The sequence below is a fragment of the Pseudophryne corroboree genome, chromosome 5 (assembly GCF_028390025.1).
Source record: "Pseudophryne corroboree isolate aPseCor3 chromosome 5, aPseCor3.hap2, whole genome shotgun sequence".
NCBI lineage: Eukaryota > Metazoa > Chordata > Amphibia > Anura > Myobatrachidae > Pseudophryne > Pseudophryne corroboree.
In genome coordinates this window covers 34,902,812-34,928,618 of record NC_086448.1, presented here as the reverse complement: position 1 = coordinate 34,928,618, position 25,807 = coordinate 34,902,812, and the positions used below count along the sequence as shown (strand labels likewise).

The 25,807-nt window shown below is 50.7% G+C and overlaps 1 protein-coding gene across 1 annotated transcript; it reads left to right on the top strand.

Annotated features, from left to right (window-relative positions):
• Positions 1-22,431: 22,431 nt before the first annotated feature.
• Positions 22,432-25,599, top strand: MAFA (MAF bZIP transcription factor A). Its single transcript, XM_063921211.1, has one exon. The coding sequence runs from the start codon at positions 22,930-22,932 to the stop codon at positions 23,797-23,799; it is 870 nt and encodes a 289-aa protein (XP_063777281.1). The 5' UTR covers positions 22,432-22,929; the 3' UTR covers positions 23,800-25,599.
• The last annotated feature ends 208 nt before the right edge of the window (positions 25,600-25,807 follow it).

The following is a 25,807-nucleotide window of genomic DNA, read 5'->3' as shown; positions in this document are numbered from 1 at the left end:
AGCAGTCCTACTACTGTGGGCATTATGTGTAAGGGGCACTACTACTATGGGAATTGTGTTTAAATGGCACTACTGCGTTACTGCCTAACATGTATAAGGGTTACCACTGTGAAGCATAACATGAATTAGGGGCACTACTGAATGATGTAACATGAATAAGGGGCACAACTGAGTGACATAATGTGAAGAAGGGGCATTACTATGTGGTGTAATATGAATCGGGCACTATTTGCGGTGTAATGTGAATAAGAATGTGCTACTGTGTGGCAACATTTGAATTGGGGGTACTATTGTGTGACCACGCCCCTTGCTTGTGAGACCCCTGTATATGTATAACATATGGGAGATAGGGTATAAACGTATAGATTGCAGGGGGGTGCCGGAAACCTTAGTACTGGCATTGGCTCTGCCTAATGGGGGAGGCGGAGGATCAGAGCCGGCCATAGGCATATGCAAACTAGGCAATTGCCTAGGGCATTTGATATGCCTAGGGGCATCAGCAGCTTCTGCTGATTAAAATGATATGCGGCATGCCTATATTCTGTGTGTAGCATTTCATATGCAGATACAGCCACAGTCTCACATAGTATATAGGCATGCTGCATATCGTTTTAATCAGCAGAAGCTGCTTGTGCATCCTAGCCACATTGCAATGCAAATAAGATGCATTTTCATAAAAAAAAAGGTGCCCGACGTTAGCATTGAGGCAAGATTTATGAGGACACATCTGTATCCAAGCAGAGGCAGAGGTCACAGTGTTAGTGGCAGTGTGAGTGCTGTGTGCATGTGAGTGGGTTGGTTGTGCAGTAGTGTTCAGAATATGTGTAAGGAGCATTATGTGTGTCATGTAAAAATGCATTAATAATGTGCAACATATGTGTAAGGGGCACTATGTGTGTCATTATGTGTATAAGGGCATTAATAATGTGCGGCATATGTGTAACGGTACTACTGTATGTGTGTCATTATGTGTATGGGGCACTAATAATGTGCAGCAAATGTGTAGGGGGCATTATGTGTGTCATTATGTGTATAAGGGCATTAATAATGTGCGGCATATGTGTAAGGGACATTATGTGTAAAGGCATTAATAAAGGTTGTCATAATGTGTAAGGAGCATTATGTTTATAAGAACATTAATAATGTCTCATTTGTGTAAGGGGCATTACTATGTGGCATTATGTGTATAAGGTGCTCTACTATGTGGCGTTGCGTATAGAAAGGGCACTACTGTGTCGTCTAATGTGAATAAAGAGCAATAGGGTGGGGTGTAATGTGAATAAGGAGCAATTCAGTGTGATGTAATGTGAATAAGGGGCTCTACTGTGAGGAGTAACGTTTATAAGGTAAAGTGATACTACTGTGGGATGTAATATGAATTATGGACACTATCGCATGATCAAATGTGAATAAAGTTGCAGTACTGTGTGACGTAATTGGAATTGGGGTCACTATTGTGCGGCCATGCCCCTTGCCAGCAAAAACACACCCCTTTTTGGGCTGAGCACCAAATGTGCAAACTGTTCCTATTTAAAATATAGGGGGTACAAACACCAAAATAAGGACTGCTATGGGTGAGGGGTGATGGTGTTGGGAAAGAGGTGCAAGGTCAGAGGCGGAACCAGCGGTGGTGCTAGGGGGCACCAGCCAAAATCTTGCCTAGGGCATCATATTGGTTAGGGCCAGCTCTGCGGAGGATATAAGTTCCACTGCCTCTCCAGGACCACTTTAAGCCCCATGTCTGGCAAACATGTACTCTGGTTCCCCCAGAACAGGGTTTCTTGCTGGAAATCTGGTATCATGGACTTTGGCTTGTGTCATGATGTCCCCAGAAGAGCCCAATTGATGGGAAAAGTTGAGAAGACATGGGGCATTGTTATTGGAGTATACTAACATCAGATGATGAGAGAGGAGAACCCTAGGACAGATCAATTTCCTCTGATGCTCTTCTATGTGGAATGTTTGGAAATGACAGGAGAAACTGCTCTGCTGTCCAGTCCCACTCGTGCTGCTTCATGGGCCTTTTAAGATGTTCTTATTCAAAGTGACCTGTATACTTACCTACTGTTCCAGAAGGTACTAGATACTCTCAATTTTCAGGTACAGTAGTACTCCTGCATCCTGCCCACTTTCTAGTGCTGCAGGCAGGATAGGGATATAATACCAGGAATCGCAGGTGAATATGGAGGGGGCAGGGCTAATGACGTAAAAAATCCCAGCCTGCCCCCATAGTGGTCAGTTGTACAGTATCTCATCTCTGGGCTTCTCCTGCAGAGGAAAAATATAAAGTCAGCAAGTACATGACCCAGAAACTCAACTGTTCAGACATAAATTTGCACAATGATCAGGTGCAACATAGCTCTCAGTCTGTGGCTTCCTGCTACCTCCATTCCCCTCCTCACATCATGTCACTGCCCCTGTCACATGCAGCCCTGACCTCACTGACACATGACTCATCTCCTGATATACTCTGTGCTGCTGGGGACCCTGCTCCTCCCACTATATAACTCTCAGTCTGTGGCTCCCTGCTGCCTCCATTCCCCTCCTCACATCATGTCAATGCCCCTATCACATACAGCCCTGTCCTCACTAACACATCACTCATCTCCTGATATACTCTGTGCTGCTGGGGACCCTGCTCCTCCCACTATATGACTCTCCGTCTGTGGCTTCCTCCTGCCTCCATTCCCCTCCTCACATCATGTCACTGCCCGTCACATGCAGCCCTGTCCTCACTGACACATCACTCATCTCCTGATATACTCTGTGCTGCTGGGGGACCCTGCTCCTCCCACTATATAACTCTCAGCCTGTGACTTCCTGCTGCCTCCATTCCCCTCCTCACCATCATGTCACTGCCCCTGTCACATGCAGCCCTGTCCTCACTGACACATCACTCATCTCCTGATATAATCTGTGCTGCTGGGGGACCCTGCTCCTACCACTATATAACTGTCAGTCTGTGACTTCCTGCTGCCTCCATTCCCCTCCTCACATCATGTCACTGCCCCTGTCACATGCAGCCCTGTCCTCACTGACACATCACTCATCTCCTGATATACTCTGTGCTGCTGGGGGACCCTGCTCCTCCCACTATATAACTCTCAGCCTGTGACTTCCTGCTGCCTCCATTCCCCTCCTCACATCATGTCGCTGCCCCTGTCACCCCTGTCCTGGCCCCGTCAGCCCTATTCTGACCCTGTCACTGCATACCCTCTAACTACCTTTTTGGCAGGTACAGTACCCGCAGCGCCTCCAGACCCCTCCCCAATGCACCACACCTCTGCACCTTCCCCTCTACCACATGCAGCACTCCACCCCTCCCCCACACGATGTGCCTCCAGACCCCCTACACCACCCGTGGCTCCCACTCCCCCACCCCTCCACCACCCACAGCACCTCCAGACCCCCTCTACCATCCACCCCCATATATGTCTCCCCCCATACCTGCCCCCCCTCCCAGTGGCGGAACTAGCAAGCGGTGGGCCCAGGTGCGACAAAATGCTTTGGGCCCCCCCATCCCATCCAAGTCCACCCCCTCACCCCTTGAGAGGAACTGGTGAGGGGGACCTGCTCAGGGCCAGAGAAATGGATACCTAGCAACAGTGCCGTAACTAGACATTTTAGCACTGTGTGCAAGAAACGGCATCGGAGCCCCACCCCTGCATGCAAAACAGGGGCAGTGCGCGCCGTAGGCGGCGGCGCGCGCAAAAATACATAGTGGCGTGGCTTCGCGGGGAAGGGGTGTGGCCACAAAATAATACCAATTCCTAAAACGGTGCATAGTAGTCTCCATTCTTCAAATTACGCTGCACAGTAGCACCACTACACCAGGTAGAGACCCTTTTACACCTTACAGCGAACAGATTCCTCTTTTTACACATTACGGCAGACAGCGTCCCCTTTTTACACATTACGGCAGACAGCGTCCCCCTTTTTATACATTAGGGCAGACAGCGTGCCCTTGTTACACATAGCGGCAGACAGCGTGCCCTTGTTACACATAGCGGCAGACAGCGTGCCCTTGTTACACATAGCGGCAGACAGCGTGCACTTTTTACACATTACGGCAGACAGCGTACACTTTTTACACATAACGGCAGACAGCGTGCCCTTGTTAAACATAGCGGCAGACAACATACACTTTTTACACATAACGGCAGACAGCGTCCCCCTTTTTACACATTACGGCAGACAGCGTCCCCTTTTTACACATTACGGCAGACAGCGTACACTTTTTACACATAACGGCAGACAATGTACACTTTTTACACATAGCGGCAAGCAGCGTGCCCTTGTTACACATTACGTCAGACAGCGTGCCCTTGTTACACATTACGTCAGACAGCGTGCCCTTGTTACACATTACGTCAGACAGCGTGCCCTTGTTACACATTACGTCAGACAGCGTGCCCTTGTTACACATTACGGCAGACAGCGTGCCCTTGTTACACATTACGGCAGACAGCGTGCCCTTGTTACACATTACGGCAGACAGCGTGCCCTTGTTACACATTACGGCAGACAGCGTGCCCTTGTTACACATTACGGCAGACAGCGTGCCCTTGTTACACATTACGGCAGACAGCGTGCCCTTGTTACACATTACGGCAGACAGCGTGCCCTTGTTACACATTACGGCAGACAGCGTGCCCTTGTTACACATTACGGCAGACAGCGTGCCCTTGTTACACATTACGGCAGACAGCGTGCCCTTGTTACACATTACGGCAGACAGCGTGCCCTTGTTACACATTACGGCAGACAGCGTGCCCTTGTTACACATTACGGCAGACAGCGTGCCCTTGTTACACATTACGGCAGACAGCGTGCTCTTGTTACACATTACGGCAGGCAGATTCCCCCTTTTTACACGTTGCGGCAGGCAGTCCCCCGTTTTTACACATTACGGCAGGCAGATTCCCCCTTTTTACACGTTGCGGCAGGCAGTCCCCCGTTTTTACACATTGCGGCAGGCAGATTCCCCATTTTTACACATTAAGGCAGGCAGATTCCCCATTTTTACACATTAAGGCAGGCAGATTCTCCCTTTTTACACATAGCGGCAGGCAGATTCCCAATTTTTACACATTGCGGCAGGCAGATTCCCCATTTTTACACATTGCGGCAGGCAGTCCCCCCTTTTTACACATTGCGGCAGGCAGTCCCCCCTTTTTACACATTGCGGCAGGCAGTCCCCCCTTTTTACACATTGCGGCAGGCAGTCCCCCCTTTTTACACATTGCGGCAGGCAGTCCCCCATTTTTACACATAGCGGCAGGCAGTCCCCCCTTTTTACACACTGCGGCAGGCAGTCCCCCCTTTTTACACATTGCGGCAGGCAGTCCCTCATTTTTACACATAGCGGCAGGCAGTCCACCCTTTTTACACATTGCGGTAGGCAGTCCCCCATTTTTACACATAGCGGCAGGCAGTCCCAACAAATAAAGAAAGAGACAGAAAGAAATAAAGAAAGAAAGAGACAGAAAGAAAGAAAGAAAGAAAGCAGAATCATACTTACCCTCTCCGCTGGCTCAGGCTCCTCGTGCAGCTTGACGATTCCCGGGCAGTAGACGAGGTGGAGGAGGGAGCCGCAGCAGCGCTGTGTTATTGGTGGAGGCGCTGCTGCTGCTGCCCCCCTGCTTCACTATAGGCTGTTCTCGGAAGACAGCCTATAGTGAAGCAGAGGGGCAGCAGCAGCAGCGTCTCCACCAGTAACAAAGCGCTGCTGCGGCTCCCTCCTTCACCTCCGTCCTCCTCCTTCCCCCGTCCGTGCCGCTGCTCTTCTCCTCTGTGGGCGGCTGTGCGCTGCGGGCAGCGGTTGCCCGCAGCGCACAGCGGCATGTAATGAGTCAGTTTGACTCATTACATGCTTGGGCCCCTGGACAGAGGCGGGCCTAAGTGCAACGCACTGCTTGCCCTGCCGGTAGTTCCGCCTCTGCCCCCTCCACCCGCAGCATCTGCAGACACCCTCCTCCATCCGCAGTCCCCCCCTCACCCACCTCTCCCCCACCCACGGCACCCCCATACCAGCCCCTCCACCACCTGCAGAGCCTCCGCACCCCCATCCCCATCCGCCACACCACCCGCACCTGGCCTTCCCCCACCCGCGGCGCCTCCGGACCCTCTACCCCACCCCCAGCAACCCCGCCCCTTCTCATCCCACAGCACCTCCGGAACCCTTCACCCATCCGCAACATCCCCGCATCTGTCCCTCCCCAACCTGTGGCACCCCTGCCACTCCCCCACCTGCAGTGCCTCCGGACCCCTCCCCCATCTGCAGCCCCCACTCCTCTGCCCCTCCCCCACCCACAGTACCTCCCAACTCTTCCCCTTCTGCCCCCCCCCGCATCCACCCCCCCTCCACCTGCAGCATCTACAGACACCCTCCCCCATCTGCAGTCCCCCCCGCACCCGCTACATTCTGTACATCGTGCCCTGCAGGCGCTGTTCACGCCGTCGCAAGGGGCTGCGCCTCCTTCACCATCGCACGCCCATTCATTGTGCAATATTTACCCACTAACAAAGGAATGCAGGTAATACTCCATATAATACAAATATTGAACCCCAGAAAGGCATGCAAGGGTTAAGGGGGCGTAGCCCCTTACGACGGTGTGAAGAGCGCCCGTAGGGCGCGATGAATCACCTAGTGTGTGTGTGTGTATATATATATATATATATATATATATATAATAAGATTTTACTCACCGTTAAATCTATTTCTCGTAGTCCGTAGTGGATGCTGGGAACGCCGTAAGGACCATGGGGAATAGACGGGCTCCGCAGGAGACTGGGCACTCTAAAAGAAAGATTAGGTACTATCTGGTGTGCACTGGCTCCTCCCTCTATGCCCCTCCTCCAGACCTCAGTTAGGACACTGTGCCCGGAAGAGCTGACACAATAAGGAAGGATTTTGAATCCCGGGTAAGACTCATACCAGCCACACCAATCACACCGTATAACTCGTGATACTATACCCAGTTAACAGTATGAAATATAACTGAGCCTCTCAACAGATGGCTCAACAATAACCCTTTAGTTAGGCAATAACTATATACAAGTATTGCAGACAATCCGCACTTGGGATGGGCGCCCAGCATCCACTACGGACTACGAGAAATAGATTTACCGGTGAGTAAAATCTTATTTTCTCTGACGTCCTAGTGGATGCTGGGAACTCCGTAAGGACCATGGGGATTATACCAAAGCTCCCAAACGGGCGGGAGAGTGCGGATGACTCTGCAGCACCGAATGAGAGAACTCAAGGTCCTCCTCAGCCAGGGTATCAAATTTGTAAAATTTAGCAAACGTGTTTGCCCCTGACCAAGTTGCAGCTCGGCAAAGTTGTAAAGCCGAGACCCCTCGGGCAGCCGCCCAAGATGAGCCCACTTTCCTTGTGGAATGGGCTTTTACTGATTTAGGGTGCGGCAATCCAGCCGCAGAATGCGCCAGCTGAATTGTGCTACAAATCCAGCGAGCAATAGTCTGCTTAGAAGCAGGAGCACCTAGTTTGTTGGGTGCATACAGGATAAAAAGCGAATCAGTTTTCCTGACTCCAGCCGTCCTGGAAACATACATTTTCAAGGCCCTGACTACGTCCAGTAACTTGGAATCTTCCAAGTCCCTAGTAGCCGCAGGCACTACAATAGGTTGGTTCAAGTGAAAAGCTGATACCACCTTAGGGAGAAACTGGGGACGAGTCCTCAATTCTGCCCTATCCATATGGAAAATCAGATAAGGGCTTTTACATGACAAAGCCGCCAATTCTGACACACGCCTGGCCGAAGCCAAGGCCAATAACATGACCACTTTCCACGTGAGATATTTCAGATCCACAGTTTTAAGTGGCTCAAACCAATGTGATTTCAGGAAACTCAACACCACGTTGAGATCCCAAGGTGCCACAGGAGGCACAAAAGGGGGCTGAATATGTAGCACTCCCTTTACAAATGTCTGAACTTCAGGCAGTGAAGCCAGTTCTTTCTGGAAGAAAATCGACAGAGCCGAAATCTGGACCTTAATGGAACCCAATTTTAGGCCCATAGTCACTCCCAACTGTAGGAAGTGCAGAAAACGACCCAGCTGAAATTCCTCAGTAGGGGCCTTCCTGGCCTCACACCACGCAACATATTTTCGCCAAATACAGTGATAATGGTTTGCGGTTACTTCTTTCCTAGCTTTTATCAGCGTAGGAATGACTTCCTCCGGAATGCCCTTTTCCTTTAGGATCCGGAATTCAACCGCCATGCCGTCAAACGCAGCCGCGGTAAGTCTTGGAACAGACAGGGCCCCTGCTGTAGCAGATCCTGTCTGAGCGGTAGAGGCCATGGGTCCTCTGATATCATTTCTTGAAGTTCTGGGTACCAAGCTCTTCTTGGCCAATCCGGAACCACGAGTATCGTTCTTACTCCTCGCCTTCTTATTATTCTCAGTACCTTTGGTATGAGAGGCAGAGGAGGGAACACCTAAACCGACTGGTACACCCACGGTGTCACTAGTGCGTCCACAGCTATCGCCTGAGGGTCCCTTGACCTGGCGCAATATCTCTTTAGCTTTTTGTTGAGGCGGGACGCCATCATGTCCACCTGTGGCCTTTCCCAACGGTTTACCAACAGTTGGAAGACTTCTGGATGAAGTCCCCACTCTCCCGGGTGTAGGTCGCGTCTGCTGAGGAAGTCTGCTTCCCAGTTGTCCACTCCTGGAATGAACACTGCTGACAGTGCTAAGACGTGATTTTCCGCCCATCGGAGAATCCTTGTGGCTTCTGCCATCGCCATCCTGCTTCTTGTGCCGCCCTGTCGGTTTACATGGGCGACTGCCGTGATGTTGTCTGATTGGATCAGTACCGGCTGGTTTTGAAGCAGGGGCCTTGCCTGACTTAGGGCATTGTAAATGGCCCTCAGTTCCAGAATATTTATGTGTAGGGACGACTCCTGACTTGACCAAAGTCCTTGGAAATTTCTTCCCTGTGTGACTGCCCCCCAGCCTCGAAGGCTGGCATCCGTGGTCACCAGGACCCAGTCCTGTATGCCGAATCTGCGGCCCTCTAGAAGAAGAGCACTCTGCAGCCACCACAGCAGAGACACCCTGGTCCTTGGAGACAGGGTTATCAGCCGATGCATCTGAAGATGCGATCCCGACCACTTGTCCAAGAGGTCCCACTGAAAGGTTCTTGCATGGAACCTGCCGAATGGAATTGCTTCGTATGAAGCTACCATTTTTCCGAGGATTCGTGTGCAGTGATGCACCAATACCTGTTTTGGTTTCAGGAGGTCTCTGACTAGAGATGACAACTCCTTGGCTTTCTCCTGCGGGAGAAACACTTTTTTCTGTTCTGTGTCCAGAACCATCCCCAGGAACATGTGGCGTGTGGAAGGAACCAGCTGTGGAATGTTTGGAATCCATCCGTGCTGTTGTAGCACGTCCCGAGATAGTGCTACTCCGACCAACAACTGCTCCTTGGACCTCGCCCTTATAAGGATAACATCCAAGTATGGGATAATTAAAAACTCCCTTTTTTCGAAGGAGTATCATCATTTCTGCCATTACCTTGGTAAACACCCTCGGTGCCGTGGACAGTCCAAACGTCAGTGTCTGGAATTGGTAATGGCAATCCTGTACCACAAATCTGAGGTACTCCTGGTGAGGATGGTAAATGGGGACATGCAGGTAAGCATCCTTGATGTCCAAGGATACCATGTAATCCCCCTCGTCCAGGCTTGCAATAACCGCCCTGAGCGATTCCATCTTGAACTTGAATTTTTTTATGTATGTGTTCAAGGATTTCAAATTTAAAATGGGTCTCACCGAACCGTCCGGTTTCGGTACCACAAACAGTGTGAAATAGTAACCCCCTCCTTGTTGAAGTAGGGGCACCTTGACTATCACCTGCTGGGAATACAGCTTGTGAATTGCCTCTAGCACAGCCTCCCTGCCCGAGGGAGTTGTCGGCAAGGCAGATTTGAGGAAAACGGCGGGGGGGGGGGGAGACATCTCGAATTCCAGCTTGTACCCCTGAGATACTACTTGAAGGATCCAGGGATCCTGTGAGCGAGCCCACTGATCGCTGAAATTTTTGAGGCGGCCCCCCACCATACTTGGCTACGCCTGTGGAGCCCCCACGTCATGCGGTGGGCTCAGAGGAAGCGGGGGAAGAATTTTGATTCTGGGAACTGGCTGACTGGAGCAGCTTTTTCCCTCTTCCCTTGTCTCTGTGCAGAAAGGAAGCGCCTTTGACCCGCTTGCTTTTCTGAAGCCGAAAGGACTGTACCTGATAATACAGTGCTTTCTTAGGCTGTGAGGAAACCTGAGGTAAAAAATTTTTCTTCCCAGCTGTTGCTGTGGATACGAGGTCCCAGAGACCATCCCCAAACAATTCCTCACCACAGATCTATGTGCCTTTTAAAGTCAGCATCACCTGTCCAGTGTCGGGTCTCTAATACCCTCCTGACAGAATGGACATTACTTTAATTCTGGATGCCAGCCGGTAAAATATCCCTCTGTGCATCCTTCATATATAAGACGACGTCTTTAATATGCTCTTATGTTAGCAAACTAGTATCCCTGTTTGACCGGGTCACAGACCACGCTGCAGCAGCAATATCTGCAGGTCTCAGTCTAGTACCTGAGTGCGTAAATACAGACTTCAGGATAGCCTCCTGCTTTTTATCAACAGGTTCCTTCAAAGTGGCCGTATCCTAAGACGGCAGTGCCACCTTTTTTGACAAACGTGTGAGCGCCTTATCCACCCTAGGGGATATCTCCCAGCGTAACTTATCCTCTGGCGGGAAAGGGTACGCCAACAGTAACTTTTTAGAAATTACCAGTTTCTTATCGGGGGAACCCACGCTTTTTCACACACTTCATTCACTCATCTGATGGGGGAACAAAACACTGCCTGCTTTTTCTCCCCAAACATAAAACCCTTTTTTAGTGGTACTTGGGTTAATGTCAGAAATGTGTAACACATGTTTTATTGCCGGGATCAAGTCACGGATGTTCCTAGTGGATTGTGTATATGTCTCAACCTCGTCGACACTGGAGTCAGACTCCGTGTCGACATCTGTGTCTGCCATCTGAGGGAGCGGGCGTTTTTGAGCCCCTGATGGCCTTTGAGACGCCTGGGCAGGCGCGGGCTGAAAAGCCGGCTGTCCCATAGCTGTTACGTCATCCAGTCTTTTATGTAAGGAGTTGACACTGTCGGTTAATACCTTCCACCTATCCATCCACTCTGGTGTCGGCCCCACAGGGGGCGACATCACATTTATCGGCATCTGCTCCGTCACCACATAAGCCTCCTCAGCAAAACATGTCGACACAGCCGTACCGACACACCGCACACACAGGGAATGCTCTGACTTAGGACAGGACCCCACAAAGCCCTTTGGGGAGACAGAGAGAGAGTATGCCAGCACACACCAGAGCGCTATATAATGTGGGGATTAACACTATAACTGAGTGAATTTTCCCCAATAGCTGCTTGTATATACAATATTGCGCCTAAATTTAGTGCCCCCCTCTCTTTTTAACCCTTTGAGCCTGAACACTACAGGGGAGAGCCTGGGGAGCTGTCTTCCAGCTGCACTGTGAAGAGAAAATGGCGCCAGTGTGCTGAGGGAGATAGCTCTGCCCCTTTTTCGCGGACTTTTCTCCCGCTCTTTTATGGATTCTGGCAGGGGTAGTTATCACATATATAGCCTCTGGGGCTATATATTGTGATTATTTTGCCAGCCAAGGTGTTTATATTGCCCTCAGGGCCCCCCCCCCCCCAGCGCCCTGCACCCATCAGTGACCGGAGTGTGAGGTGTACATGAGGAGCAATGGCGCACAGCTGCAGTGCTGTGCGCTACCTTGGTGAAGACTGAAGTCTTCTGCCGCCGATTTTCCGGACCATCTTCATGCTTCTGGCTCTGTAAGGGGGACGGCGGCGCGGCTCCGGGAACGAACACCAAGGACGGGTCCTGTGGTCGATCCCTCTGGAGCTAATGGTGTCCAGTAGCCTAAGAAGCCCAAGCTAGCTGCAAGCAGGTAGGTTCGCTTCTACTCCCCTTAGTCCCTCGTTGCAGCGAGCCTGTTGCCAGCAGGTCTCACTGTAAAATAAAAAAACCTAAAATATACTTTCTTTCTAGGAGCTCAGGAGAGCCCCTAGTGTGCATCCAGCTCGGCCGGGCACAGAATCTAACTGAGGTCTGGAGGAGGGGCATAGAGGGAGGAGCCAGTGCACACCAGATAGTACCTAATCTTTCTTTTAGAGTGCCCAGTCTCCTGCGGAGCCCGTCTATTCCCCATGGTCCTTACGGAGTTCCCAGCATCCACTAGGACGTCAGAGAAATATATATACTAGGCGATTCATCGCGCCCTACGGGCGCTCTTCACACCGTCGTTTGTGGCTACGCCCCGTTAACCCCTGCACTCCTTTGAACATACGCAGGCCGGTAGAGAACAGATGCAGAAATGCAGGGCAATATAGAGGGCATACAGAAAAGAGAGAGGCGTAGGGGGGAAGGGGGAGGGGAGGGAATGTACAGAAACGCTGTGCGATGGGTAAAGGATAGGGAGAGGCAGGGTGGTAGGGAGAGGATAAAGAGAGGCAAGGTGTTACAAAACAAAATACCGTTGCAAAAGGCTACGACCCGTTAACCCCTGCACGGGCTTCAGCTGTGCTATAATTGTTATTATATGGAGTATTACCTGACAAAAATTTTATGCTAGTGGGTAAATATTGCAAGGGGGAAAGGCGTGCGATTGTCAAGGGGGCGTAGGCCTTTGTGAGGGCGTGAAGAGTGGCCGCAGGGCACAATGAATAACATAGTGTAGTATATACTGCTAGTGTATGCAGCGCAGCTTATACACACAGTGGGCACAGGTAATGGAGCCGCGTATACACACAATGGACACAGGTAGCAGCGCAGCTTATACACACAATACCCAAAGGTAGCATAGCCGCTTATACACACAATACCCACAGGTAACAGAGCCGCTTGTACACACACAGTGCCCACAGGTAGCAGAGGCGCTTATACACACAGTGCCCACAGGTAGCAGAGGCGCTTATACACACAGTGCCCACAGGTAGCAAAGCCGCTTATACACACAGTGCCCACAGGTAGCAGAGCCGCTTATACACACACAGTGCCCACAGGTAGCAGAGGCGCTTATACATACAGTGGCCACAGGTAGCAGCGCCACTTATACACAAAGGCCACAGGTATCAGTGTCGCTTAGACACATAATGGACACAGCATTAGTGTTTCTTATGAATCCAATGTCCATTGGTAGCAACTATACTCACAGAAGTGCGAGAAGTGGGTATAAGGGTGGTGCGGGGTTGCCGCAGGTGGGGTGGAGGGTGCGTGGGTGTAGGAGGGGGGGGAGGTGCAGGGGTGCCGCCGGTGGGGGTTGTGGGTTGTAGGTGCTACGGGTGGGGGAGGGGGCGTGTCCCGCGGGTGAGGGACGGATGTGGTGGGTGCCACGGGTGGGGAAGGGGTGTTGCGGTTGGGGGAGGGAGTGCTGCGGGTGGTGGAGGGGTGGGGGTGCTGAGGGTGTGGGTGCTATGGGTGGGGGAAGGGGCAGGAGTGCCGCGGGTGGGGGAGGGACGTGTGCCGTGGGAGGGGGGCGGATGTGGAGGATGCTGTGGGTGCCGTGGGTGTTTAGGTGGGGGAGGGGCGTGTGCCACGGGTGGGGGGCGTATGTGGTGGATGCCGCGGGTAGGGTGGTGGGTTGCAGGGGGGAGAGGTAGGTATGGGGGTGGTGCGGGGTTTTGGGGTTGGGCCGGTGGGTTTTGCTGGTTGTGGGTGTTACGGGAGGCGGCGGGAGTGCCGTGGGTGGGGGAGGGGTGTGTGCTGCGGGTGGGGGGCGAATGTGGTGGGTGCTGTGGGTGGGGGAGGGGTGGGGGGTGTGGATGTGGTGGATGCTGTGGGTGGGGTGGAGGGTGCAGGGGGGGTAGGTAGAGGTAGGTGTGGGGGGGTGCTGCGGGTGGGGGAGGGGTGGGTGGGGTGGAGGGTGTAGCGGGGGGAGAGGTTGGTATAGGGGTGGGGGGGTGCGGGTGGGGGAGGGGCATGGGGTTTTGCGGGGTGTAGGTGTTAAGGGTGGGGGCGGGAGTGCAGCGGGTGGGGGAGGGGTGTGTGCTGCGGGTGGGGGAGGGAATGCCGGGGGAGGGGGTGGGAGTGCCGCGGGTGGGGGAGGGGGCGGGAATGCCGCTGGTGGGGGAGGGGGCGGGAGTGCCGGGGGTGGGGGAGAGGGGTGTGCCGGGAGTGGGGGAGGGGTGCTGCGGGTGGGGCAGGGGGCGGGAGTGCCGCGGGTGGGGGAGGGGTGCGTGCCGAGGGTGGGGGAGGGGTGCGTGTCGCGGGTGGGGGAGGGGTGCGTGTCGCGGGTGGGGGAGAGGTGGTGGGGGAGATGGCGGGAGTGCCACGGGTGGGGGAGGGGTGCCGCGGGTGGGGGAGGGGTGCCGCGGGTGGGTGAGGGGTGCGTGCCGCGGGTGGGGGAGGGGTGCGTGTCGCGGGTGGGGGAGGGTGCGGGAGTGCCGCGGGTTGGGTGGATGCCGCGGGTGGGAGGGTGCGGGATGCCGCGGGCCGTGTGCCGTGGTTGGGTGGGGTGGATTCTGTGGGTGGCGCGGCCCGTGTGCGGCGGGTGGAGGTGTTGGGTGGTGTGTGTGCCGCGGGTGCGGCTGTCAGCGTTGGTTCTCCTCCACACTGTGCGGCAGGCAGCGGTGAGAGCTCCGCTTACAGTCCTCGGCTGCAGTGTCACCAGGTGCAGGGAGTGTACGGGGAGGGGGGAGAGAGGGGAAGGGGCGGAGATGGGGAGGGGACTGGGCAGGGATGGGTGGACAGAGGGAGGGGACTGTTCCTGCCCTGCATCCAGCCGCCCAGATCTGTGCCTGTGACTCCGCCCAGCGTTACGGCCAGCACAGAGTCACAGACTTGGGCTAATATATAGGAGATATACACATATACACACTGCTCAGAAAAAAAAAGGGGACACTAAAATAACACATCCTAGATCTGAATGAATGAAATATTCTTATTAAATACTTTGTTCTTTACATAGTTGAATGTGCTGACAACAAAATCACACAAAAATTATCAATGGAAATCAAATTTATTAACCCATGGAGGTCTGGATTTGGAGTCACACTCAAAATTAAAGTGGAAAAACACACTACAGGCTGATCCAACTTTGATGTAATGTCCTTAAAACAAGTCAAAATGAGGCTCAGTAGTGTGTGTGGCCTCCACGTGCCTGTATGACCTCCCTACAACGCCTGGGCATGCTCCTGATGAGGTGGTGGATGGTCTCCTGAGGGATCACCTCCCAGACCTGGACTAAAGCATCCGCCAACTCCTGGACAGTCTGTGGTGCAACGTGGCATTGGCGGATGGAGCGAGACATGATGTCCCAGATGTGCTCAATTAGATTCAGGTCTGGAAACGGGCGGGCCAGTCCATAGCATCAATGCCTTCGTCTTGCAGGAACTGCTGACACATTCCAGCCACATGAGGTCTAGCATTGTCTTACATTAGGAGGAACCCAGGGCCAACCGCACCAGTATATGGTCTTACAAGGGGTCTGAGGATCTCATCTCGGTACCTAATGGCAGTCAGGCTACCTCTGGCGAGCACATGGAGGGCTGTGCGGCCCCCCAAAGAAATGCCACCCCACACCATTACTGACCCACTGCCAAACCGGTCATGCTGGAGGATGTTGCAGGCAGCAGAACGTTCTCCTTGGTGTCTCCAGACTCTGTCACATGTGCTCAGTGAGAACCTGCTTTCATCTGGGAAGAGCACTGGGCGCCAGTGGCGAATTTGCCAATCTTGGTGTTCTCTGGCAAATGCCAAACGTCCTGCACGGTGTTGGGCTGTAAGCACAACCCCCACCTGTGGACGTCGGGCCCTCATACCACCCTCATGGAGTCTGTTTCTGATCGTTTGAGTAGACACATGCACATTTGTGGCTTGCTGGAGGTCATTTTACAGGGCTCTGGCAGTGCTCCTCCTGTTCCTCCTTGCACAAAGGCGGAGGAAGCGGTCCTGCTGCTGGGTTGTTGCCCTCCTACGGCCTCCTCTACGTCTCCTGATGTACTGGCCTGTCTCCTGGTAGTGCCTCCATGCTCTGGACACTACGCTGACAGACACAGCAAACCTTCTTGCCACAGCTCGCATTGATGTGCCATCCTGGATGAACTGCACTACCTGAGCCACTTGTGTGGGTTGTAGACTCCGTCTCATGCTACCACTGCCAGCTTTCAAAAGTGACCAAAACATCAGCCAGAAAGCATAGGAGCTGAGAAGTGGTCTGTGGTCACCACCTGCAGAACAACTCCTTTATTGGGGGTGTCTTGCTAATTGCCTATAATTTCCACCTGTTGTCTATTCCATTTGCACAACAGCATGTGAAATTGATTGTCAATCAGTGTTGCTTCCTAAGTGGACAGTTTGATTTCACAGAAGTGCAGAGCCGGCCATAGGCATAGGCAAACTAGGCAATTGCCTAGGGCATTTGATATGCCTAGGGGCATCAGCAGCTTCTGCTGATTAAAATGATATGCGGCATGTCTATATTCTGTGTGTAGCATTTCATATGCAGATACAGCCACAGTCGCACACAGTATATAGGCATGCTGCATATCATTTTAATCAGCAGAAGCTGCTTGTGCATCCTAGCCACATAGCAATGCACATAAGATGCATTTTCATTAAAAAAAAAAGGTGCCCGACGTTAGCATTGAGGCAAGATTTATGAGGACACATCTGTATCCAAGCAGAGGCAGAGGTCACAGTGTTAGTGGAAGTGTGAGTGCTGTGTGCATGTGAGTGGGTTGGTTGTGCAGTAGTGTTCAGAATATGTGTAAGGAGCATTATGTGTGTCATGTAAAAATGCATTAATAATGTACAACATATGTGTAGGGGGCACTATGTGTGTCATTATGTGTACAAGGGCATTAATAATGTGCGGCATATGTGTAACAGGGTACTACTGTATATGTGTCATTATGTGTATAGGGGCACTAATAATGTGCAGCAAATGTGTAGGGGGCACTATGTGTGTCATTATGTGTACAAGGGCATTAATAATGTACGGCATATGTGTAAGGGACATTATGTGTAAAAGGACATTAATAAAGGTTGTCATAATGTGTAAGGCGTATTATGTCTATAAGGACATTAATAATGTGTCTCATATGTGTAAGGTGCATTACTGTGTGGAATTATGTGTATAAATGCATTACTAATGTGTTGCATTATGTGTATAAGGTGCTCTACTATGTGGCGTTGCGTATAGAAAGGGCACTACTGTGTTATCTAATGTGAATAAAGAGCAATATGGGGGGTCATTCCGAGTTGTTCGCTCAGTATTTTTTTCTCGCAACGGAGCGATTAGTCGCTAATGCGCATGCGCAATGTCCGCAGTGCGACTGCGCCAAGTAAATTTGCTATGCAGTTAGGAATTTTACTCACGGCATTACGAGGTTTTTTCTTCGTTCTGGTGATCGGAGTGTGATTGACAGGAAGTGGGTGTTTCTGGGCGGAAACAGGCCGTTTTATGGGTGTGTGCGAAAAAACGCTACCGTTTCTGGGAAAAACGCGGGAGTGGCTGGAGAAACGGAGGAGTGTCTGGGCGAACGCTGGGTGTGTTTGTGACGTCAAACCAGGAACGACAAGCACTGAACTGATCGCAGATGCCGAGTAAGTCTGGAGCTACTCAGAAACTGCTAAGAGGTGTGTGGTCGCAATTTAGAGAATCGTTCGCAATTTTAAGAAGCTAAGATTCACTCCCAGTAGGCGGCGGCTTAGCGTGTGTAAAGCTGCTAAAAGCAGCTTGCGTGCGAACAACTCGGAATGACCCCCATGGTGTGGTGTAATGTGAATAAGGAGCAATTCAGTGTGATGTAATGTAAATAAGAGGCTCTACTGTGAGGAGTAACGTTTAAGGTAAAGTGATATTAATTATATAAATTATGGACACTATCACATGATCAAATGTGAATAAAGTTGCAGTATTGTGTGGCGTAATTGGAATTGGGGTTACTATTGTGTGGCCATGCCCCTTGCCAGCAAAAACACACCCCTTCTTGGGCTGTGCGACAAATGTGCGATCTGTTCCTATTTAAAATATAGAGCGTACAAACTCCAAAATAAGGACTGCTATGGGTGAGGGGTGATGGTGCTGGGAAAGAGGTGCAAGGTCAGAGGCGGAACCAGCGGTGGTGCTAGGGGGCACCAGCCAAAATCTTGCCTAGGGCATCATATTGGTTAGGGCCGGCTCTGCAGAAGTGTGATTGACTTGGAGTTACATTGTGTTGTTTCAGTGTTCCCTTTATTTTTTTGAGCAGTGTATATTTAGCCTTTGTAATGTGATATGGTGGGCAGACAGAAGTCTCCTACTTATAGCTCCAGCTTCCAGAGAGACCTGCGATTACCTGTAATCCACAATGATTCCATAGTTCCTGCATCACCACCCAGTACCTACATACACAGGTGTAAGCTGTATGACATCCCGCTCTGTTCAATCTCTGCTCCATATGAACGTCTGTGCATGTAACAGTGAGTACAGCTGTACCTGCTATCCATACTAACCTACTTTTGTTCTTTTCTCTCTGGGGGAGGCCTGGAGAGGAGATGCAGGTGGCCGGTGATGTGAGTTGTGGGCTGAACTAGTTACATCATTAGGCCTCACCTCTAGTAGCAAAATACAGCGAATCCGCATATTACAATAAAGACAGGGCCAAAATGAATCTATTACAATAATCTATTACAGTAGAATCCCAATGGGGGGGTCACCTCAGCCTGTCCCTGCTGCAGCCCCATCCCGGCCATGTCCTGTTCCCATGCCACCTCCTTCCTGTCACCGCCCCACTATATGCACACCCTGTTACCAGCGCAATGGTCCTCCTCACCTGGTAGGGTTGCCACCCGTCCTGTATTATACAGGACAGGATAGCTCGTAATTGAAAGGGAAATGCTGCGTCCCGTAAGGATTCAATAACGGACGCAGTTGTGTCCTGCTTTTAGGTCTGGTGCGGTGTAATGAAACTGACTGAGGTACTAATTAAGTCACCTGTGCCTAAACATGGATATCCGTAAAACTTGTACTGTTGGGGTTCAATAAGAACTGCGTTTGGAAACCACTGACCTGCATAAATAGTGAATACCTTCTGAAGGCACTGTCTGCCCGCCGGGGGGGGGGATTAATATTTCTATAGAGGTTCCCTGCTTTAGAGAAGCCTCCATATAGGTAAGCGGTATTTGGGGTAAATGTCCCCCTTTGCAGCACGTGGCGCCGGAAGTATTGCAGGTTTTTTTTCTATTTTTTGGGAAAGGGATCTGGCCACGCCCCTTGCGCTGCGTTATGCCAGAACATAGGTGGAAACACTACCTCCTGGTGGTCTCTGCCGGCACTGCAGCGGGAGCCATAGGGTAGTGTTACGCGCTGCAGGCAGAAGTGGCGGTAACCACCGTTATTATATAAGTACTATATGCTGGTCCTGCCAGGGAGGAGTCAGGTGACCTGCGGTGATCAGCTCTCTATCTGGTGCTGGTTCTGGTGGGAGGTCATCCAGCAATGCTTACTGAGCCTGATTCAGTGATGTACGCTATTCCAATAGCACATTAGACTGCTGATTGTGCAATGGCTGTTCATCAATTATTGGGGCATGGTCCGGTAATGATAATTTATCTCTGCACTTCGCTACAATAAGACATTAAGGCGCCGGTTTATCAATGATCGCATATTCAGTGTAATCTGGGCGCGATATTAGTGCCTAGGATCGCAGTTCCCTATGCGATTGTATTGCTTTATATAAGGAGCCCGTCCCTGTGATCACTGAGCCGCGGTCACAATGACCGCACTTGTACAGCGACCAGTTCCTCTGATGGCTGAGACTGCAGTAAGTAGCCAAGAGGCTACAAGGGGCTCGAACCATTGTCAGATGGCAGTAACTGCGGGGGGCAGATAGCGGGAACGCTTTGCATTCTGGGTATTGGTAAATGTGACAGCATTGTATCCCACATAGAAAGCTATGGGCAGGAACGGTGGGATCACAGCAGGTATTGGAGATATCTCCTGACGTCCCTCGTCCGTACATTTATGGGATACTTAATTTGTGCCGCTAACCCCCGAAAATGGGTGTTTTGGGGGAAATAGCTGTAAATATTGTTTGATAACTGGGCCCCTAATTATCGCTGTTATTATACATTAATCGCACACAGGGAGGGAAGGGGGGGGGGTTACTTCTGGGTCTACACTATTGTGCATGCACGGGCATCAGACTATGCATGGGCAAGCGGCCATTGCCAGGGATTGCGGGAACATTTAGCGGCACTTAGCTCAGAGGCTACAATGTCTTGGCTACCTGGGACAAAGTTCCCGGATGCCGGAGCTTGGCCAAATTCTATGTTTAGCAGCCCACATAGAAACCTATGGGCAGGGGTGGATTGGGAACTGAGAGTCGCCCTGGAAAAATTTGTAGAAGTGGCTTCACATGGACAGCACCAGAGGTATACCGTGTAACCATGGCGGCAGCACCAGAGGTATACCGTGTAACCATGGCGACAGCACCAGAGGTATACCGTGTAACCATGGCGGCAGCACCAGAGGTATACCGTGTAACCATGGCGGCAGCACCAGAGGTATACCGTGTAACCATGGCGACAGCACCAGAGGTATACCGTGTAACCATGGCGGCAGCACCAGAGGTATACCGTGTAACCATGGCGGCAGCACCAGAGGTATACCGTGTAACCATGGCGGCAGCAACAGAGGTATACCGTGCAACCATGGCGGCAGCAACAGAGGTATACCGTGTAACCATGGCGGCAGCACCGGAGGTATACCGTGTAACCATGGCGGCAGCACCGGAGGTATACCGTGTAACCATGGTGGCAGCACCGGAGGTATACCGTGCAACCATGGCGGCAGCACCGGAGGTATACCGTGTAACCATGGCGGCAGCACCAGAGGTATACCGTGTAACCATGGGGGCAGCACCAGAGGTATACCATGCAACCATCGTGGCAGCACCAGAGGTATACCGTGCGACCATGGCGGCAGCACCAGAGGTATACCGTGAGACCATGGCGGCAGCACCAGAGGTATACCGTGTAACCATGGCGGCAGCACCAGAGGTATACCGTGCAACCATGGCGGCAGCAGCACTCCTCACATCCAGTGGCGTAACTAGGGGCCCGCAGCCCCTGTGAGCGCATGAGGGCGCGCATGGCTGTGGGGCGCCCTAGCCGCCGCCACTGATTTCTGCTGGGAAGGAGGGACACGCGCGCGCCTCTCCTGTGTGTCCCTCCTGGGTCTCCTTCAGCAGCGATGTGTCTGTTAAATGAAGTGCCCGGCACTTGTCACTATGCACTATGGCCCTCATTCCGAGTTGATCGCTTGCTAGCTGCTTTTAGCAGCAGTGCAAACGCTATGCCGCCGCCCTCTGGGAGTGTATCTTAGCTTAGCAGAAGTGCGACCGAAAGGATCGCAGCATTGCTACAAACAAAGATTGTGCAGTTTCAGAGTAGCTCGAGACTTACTCCTAGCTAGCGATCACTTCAGACTGTTTAGTTCCTGCTTTGACGTCACAATCACGCCCTGCGTTCGGCCAGCCACTCCCCCATTTCCCCAGGCACGCCTGCATTTGTATCTGACACGCCTGCGTTTTTCAGCAAACTCCCGGAAAACGCTCAGTTACCTCCCAGAAATGCCCACTTCCTGTCAATCACTCACCGATCAGCAGTGCGACTGAAAAGCGTCGCTAGACCCTGTGTGAAACTGCATCAGCTTTTGTAAAAGTACGTCGCGCATGCGCACTGCGCGCCATACGCATGCGCAGAAGTGCCACTTTTTTGCCTGATCGCTGCGCTGCGAACATCGGCAGCTAGCGATCAACTCGGAATGACCCCCTATGTCCCAATCTCCTGCAGTCTTCACCCTTAATGTTTCCAATTCCTCCAAAATGATGTATAATTAATTATTACTGATACTCGAGTAACGGTGTATGTTATACATTAATGGTAATACATACATGTAACAGTAACAGATAATAACTGTCTGTGTATCTCTGTACAGACATAAAGCCAGCCTAGGTGATGCAGAGGAATGCACCTGCACACAGGTGAGACACAGAGCCAGGTGAGGAATAAGGCATCACGTGACCGATATCCGTTACATTGTATCTCTCCTCCGATCCCGGCCATAAACCTGTGACGGCGCAGTACCAGATTACGGCCACTAGAGGGCCCATGCTCTTCTTTTTCCTCCCAGCTGTTCCCTCCGGGAGATTGACAGCCCCTCACTTACGTTGCTACAGAGATATGTAAATGTATAGTGCTACAGGGGGACGTGATTGGTCCTGGACGGGATCCCCACACCTAGCCGGGCGTGGCCAGGCACGTTGTCTTGTTAAAGGGCAGAGAGAGTGCTGCTCATCCCCTCACACTCATAGAGGCAGAGGCTGCAGTCAGTGTGGAGGCTGCTGACACCCAGCACAGCAAGGGGGCAGGGAAGCAGCCCACAGCAGATGCTGCCCAGACCCACTGGTGCACAAGGAGAGCCCCTGCCCTGAGATTGCAGAGCATGTCCCAGAGCTGTGCACTGAGTGATCCATGCTCTGCACACTCTGCAAGAAGAAGGCTCAGCTGCTGCACAGCCTCACTGCAAACTTGCTGAGATTAGGGCAGGCTGCAACTTTCCCTGCATAGGAAGAGGCTGCAGCTCTCCTCACCCCACTGCTTGGAGCCCACCACAGCAGAGCACATTCTCAGAGGGGTTGGGGGGCTGTCAGGAGCAGGGAGCTGGGGTGGACTTTCCAGCTGGTGACAGATCCCACCAGAGCGCTCATCCTCCTGCAGGCTGCAGTGTAGAGACACACAAGGAAGGGGGCGTGGAGCTCCTAAATTGTAACCAGTGACAGTGACAACTCTTATATGGACTGAGATGGCCTCTGATCTGGCTATGAGCGCAGAGTTGCCCAACAGCCCACTTGCCATAGAGTATGTCAACGATTTTGATCTGATGAAATTTGAGGTGAAGAAGGAACCCCCAGAAGCTGAGAGATTCTGCCACCGCCTGCCTCCCGGATCTTTGTCTTCCACCCCAATGAGCACCCCTTGCTCCTCGGTGCCTTCCTCCCCCAGCTTCTGCGCCCCCAGCCCTGGGGCGCAGTCCAACGTAAATCCAAATAACCCCAACGCTGCCAACAAGCCCCAGCTGGAGGACCTGTACTGGATGTCTAACTACCAGCACCACATCAATCCAGAAGCCCTCAACTTGACTCCAGAAGATGCTGTGGAGGCACTAATAGGTAACCCCCATCACCATCACCACCACCACCAGGGCTACGATGGCTACAGGGGTCAGCAGTACCCAGGGGATGAGATGGCACCATCTAGCCACCACCACCCGGTCCATCACCATCATCACCACCACAACCACCACCTCAGGCTAGAAGAGAGGTTCTCAGATGAGCAGCTGGTCAGCATGTCTGTGAGGGAACTCAACAGGCAGCTGAGGGGCTTCAGCAAAGAGGAGGTCATCCGCCTCAAGCAGAAGAGAAGGACCTTGAAGAACAGGGGCTATGCCCAGTCCTGCAGGTACAAGCGGGTGCAGCAGAGGCATATCCTGGAGACAGAGAAGTGTCAGCTCCAGAGCCAAGTGGAGCAGCTCAAACAAGAAGTGTCCAGGCTGGCCAAAGAGAGGGATCTGTACAAAGACAAGTATGAGAAGCTGGCCAGCAGAAGCTTCACCACTAGAGAGTCCCCACAGCAGTCTAACCCTGGCAAAGGTACTGCTGACTTCTTCATGTGAACTTTCCACCCCCTGACACCCAGTGTGCAGACCTGTACATAGAGGTAAAGGACTTGTAGTAACAATACAGTAACTTATGCATTCTTCCCCAACTCTGTCCAACTACCGCACATTTGATCCATCCTACCTAGATTGTGACGGGCCATGGGGGAAACAGCCGTATTTTAATTTCTAGAGCTTTGCCATGGCGAAACGAATTAACCCTTCGCGTCATACATTGAATTGTGTATATATCTGACATGGACATCTACATTTTTTTATTTTATTTTTTAGCAGAGGGGGTCTTAAACTGCCCCCTCCCTATATTTTGGACTGCTTATTGAGCCAGAACTGAAGTCTTAATTTATTGGCAAAGTCAAGGTTATATTAGAGTAAACTAAAGAAACATGCAGAGCAATACCAGTAGATAAGGTAGCATTGAAGCGGAAAAAGGAAGACCATTGCACCTCTTCGGGACTGAGTGACCGGCGTCCAGACCTGAATGGACGTACAGAGTAACCTTCAAGGGTCTCAACAAAACTGTGCAATTTCTTTGGGTATTTAAATAGACATTTTAGCATTCCTGCATGCAGGTCATGTATGGCAATACAAGGTACCCTTTTCTACTTGTCCAGACGAGGATGCATGACGTAGATTGTTTGTTTTTATTTTCTCTCTGTTTTTGTCCTTTTTTTCGGCTTGTTTACTTTGGTGTATGATGAACCCTTTCTCCAAAAAACAAACTAAAAAAAAAAAAAAGACAAAAAACTGTGCATCTTGTAAATGACCCAAACACTCAAAGTCTTAATACTCTTCCTGGACTCCTTATCTCAACCTCCAGTTGGAATATGGGACACTTAATCCAGTAACATTTCTCTTATTTGAGGACTTCCTTCAGCTTGAGTGTAGCAATTTTTACTCCCATCTGTAACCTTTCCCCCTTGTCTATATTTTATTTAAATTGAAGCTGAGCCACATACATTTTATTATTTAAGGTGTCCTCTTGTACATAATTGTAGACTTTAGTTCGTTTTAATGCCTTTTTTTTCTGAGCCTATATTTTGCTTGTTGACTTAAATGACTTAAAAAAAAAAACACGACACAAAAAAAGAAAACAAAAAAGTCTTAAGAAAAGTTTGTATGTAATAGCATGCAAATACTATTTAAATAAACAAGTACATTAATGTCGAATTGAAAGCCTAATGCACTATATAAAGGAGTCAGTGGGATACATCATATTGTTGTTTTATAGAGATTTAATTAAATAAATTATCTATGCTGTTAAAATGTTGAGTAATAAACATACATTCTAAGATACCCTAATGGGGTGATATAGTAATATATGAATTAATTATTGGGCTGCTTTCTATTCTATGCACCGGTCTTATTTATGAATTTATCCTTGGGAAACAAATGTTATTTAAATTCTTATGCTCATGAAGAATATTTCTGCTAAAAAAAAAACAGGAAAAAAACAAAAACAAACCACCAAAAAATTTTGGAGAAAAAAAATGTACTTGCAAAATAATGCTTAAGAATGTCAAGTTAACTACAACAAAGCTAATTATAAATTCAAAGTACTGAATTAGCAGATTTAGAAGTTGTTTCTCCGGTGACTTTTTTTGGAATTTCTGCAGGATATTGAGCCATGAATTGTGCATTTTGAGGCCTGAGTTTTGACAACTTAGAGTTTTTTAATGTTGCATCTTTAAAATAAATCCATTTAGCTGAGTCCATTTTTTTTTTTGTATAAACTGCTCTAAAAACAGGTATTACTGTGGAAATGTACGGAAATACAGAAATAAAAAAAACAAAAAGATATATTCTGATTTCCCTCTGATTTTTATGAAATGTCTTTAATTGTGTTGGATGAAACTGCAACAAATTCTTGCATCTCATTTGCTACCAAACCGAAATAAACCTGTTTTGACATATTGACTTTTTTTTTTTTTTACCTTTTTAAATTAATTTTATTTGGTTGAGCAAATTCACTTTTGCAAATACAAACGTGTCATGGAATTCAGTCCGG

Bases quoted from the DNA above. Each gene is read 5' to 3' on its own strand.
- MAFA (XM_063921211.1), top strand. From the start codon at position 22,930: ATGGCCTCTGATCTGGCTATGAGCGCAGAGTTGCCCAACAGCCCACTT.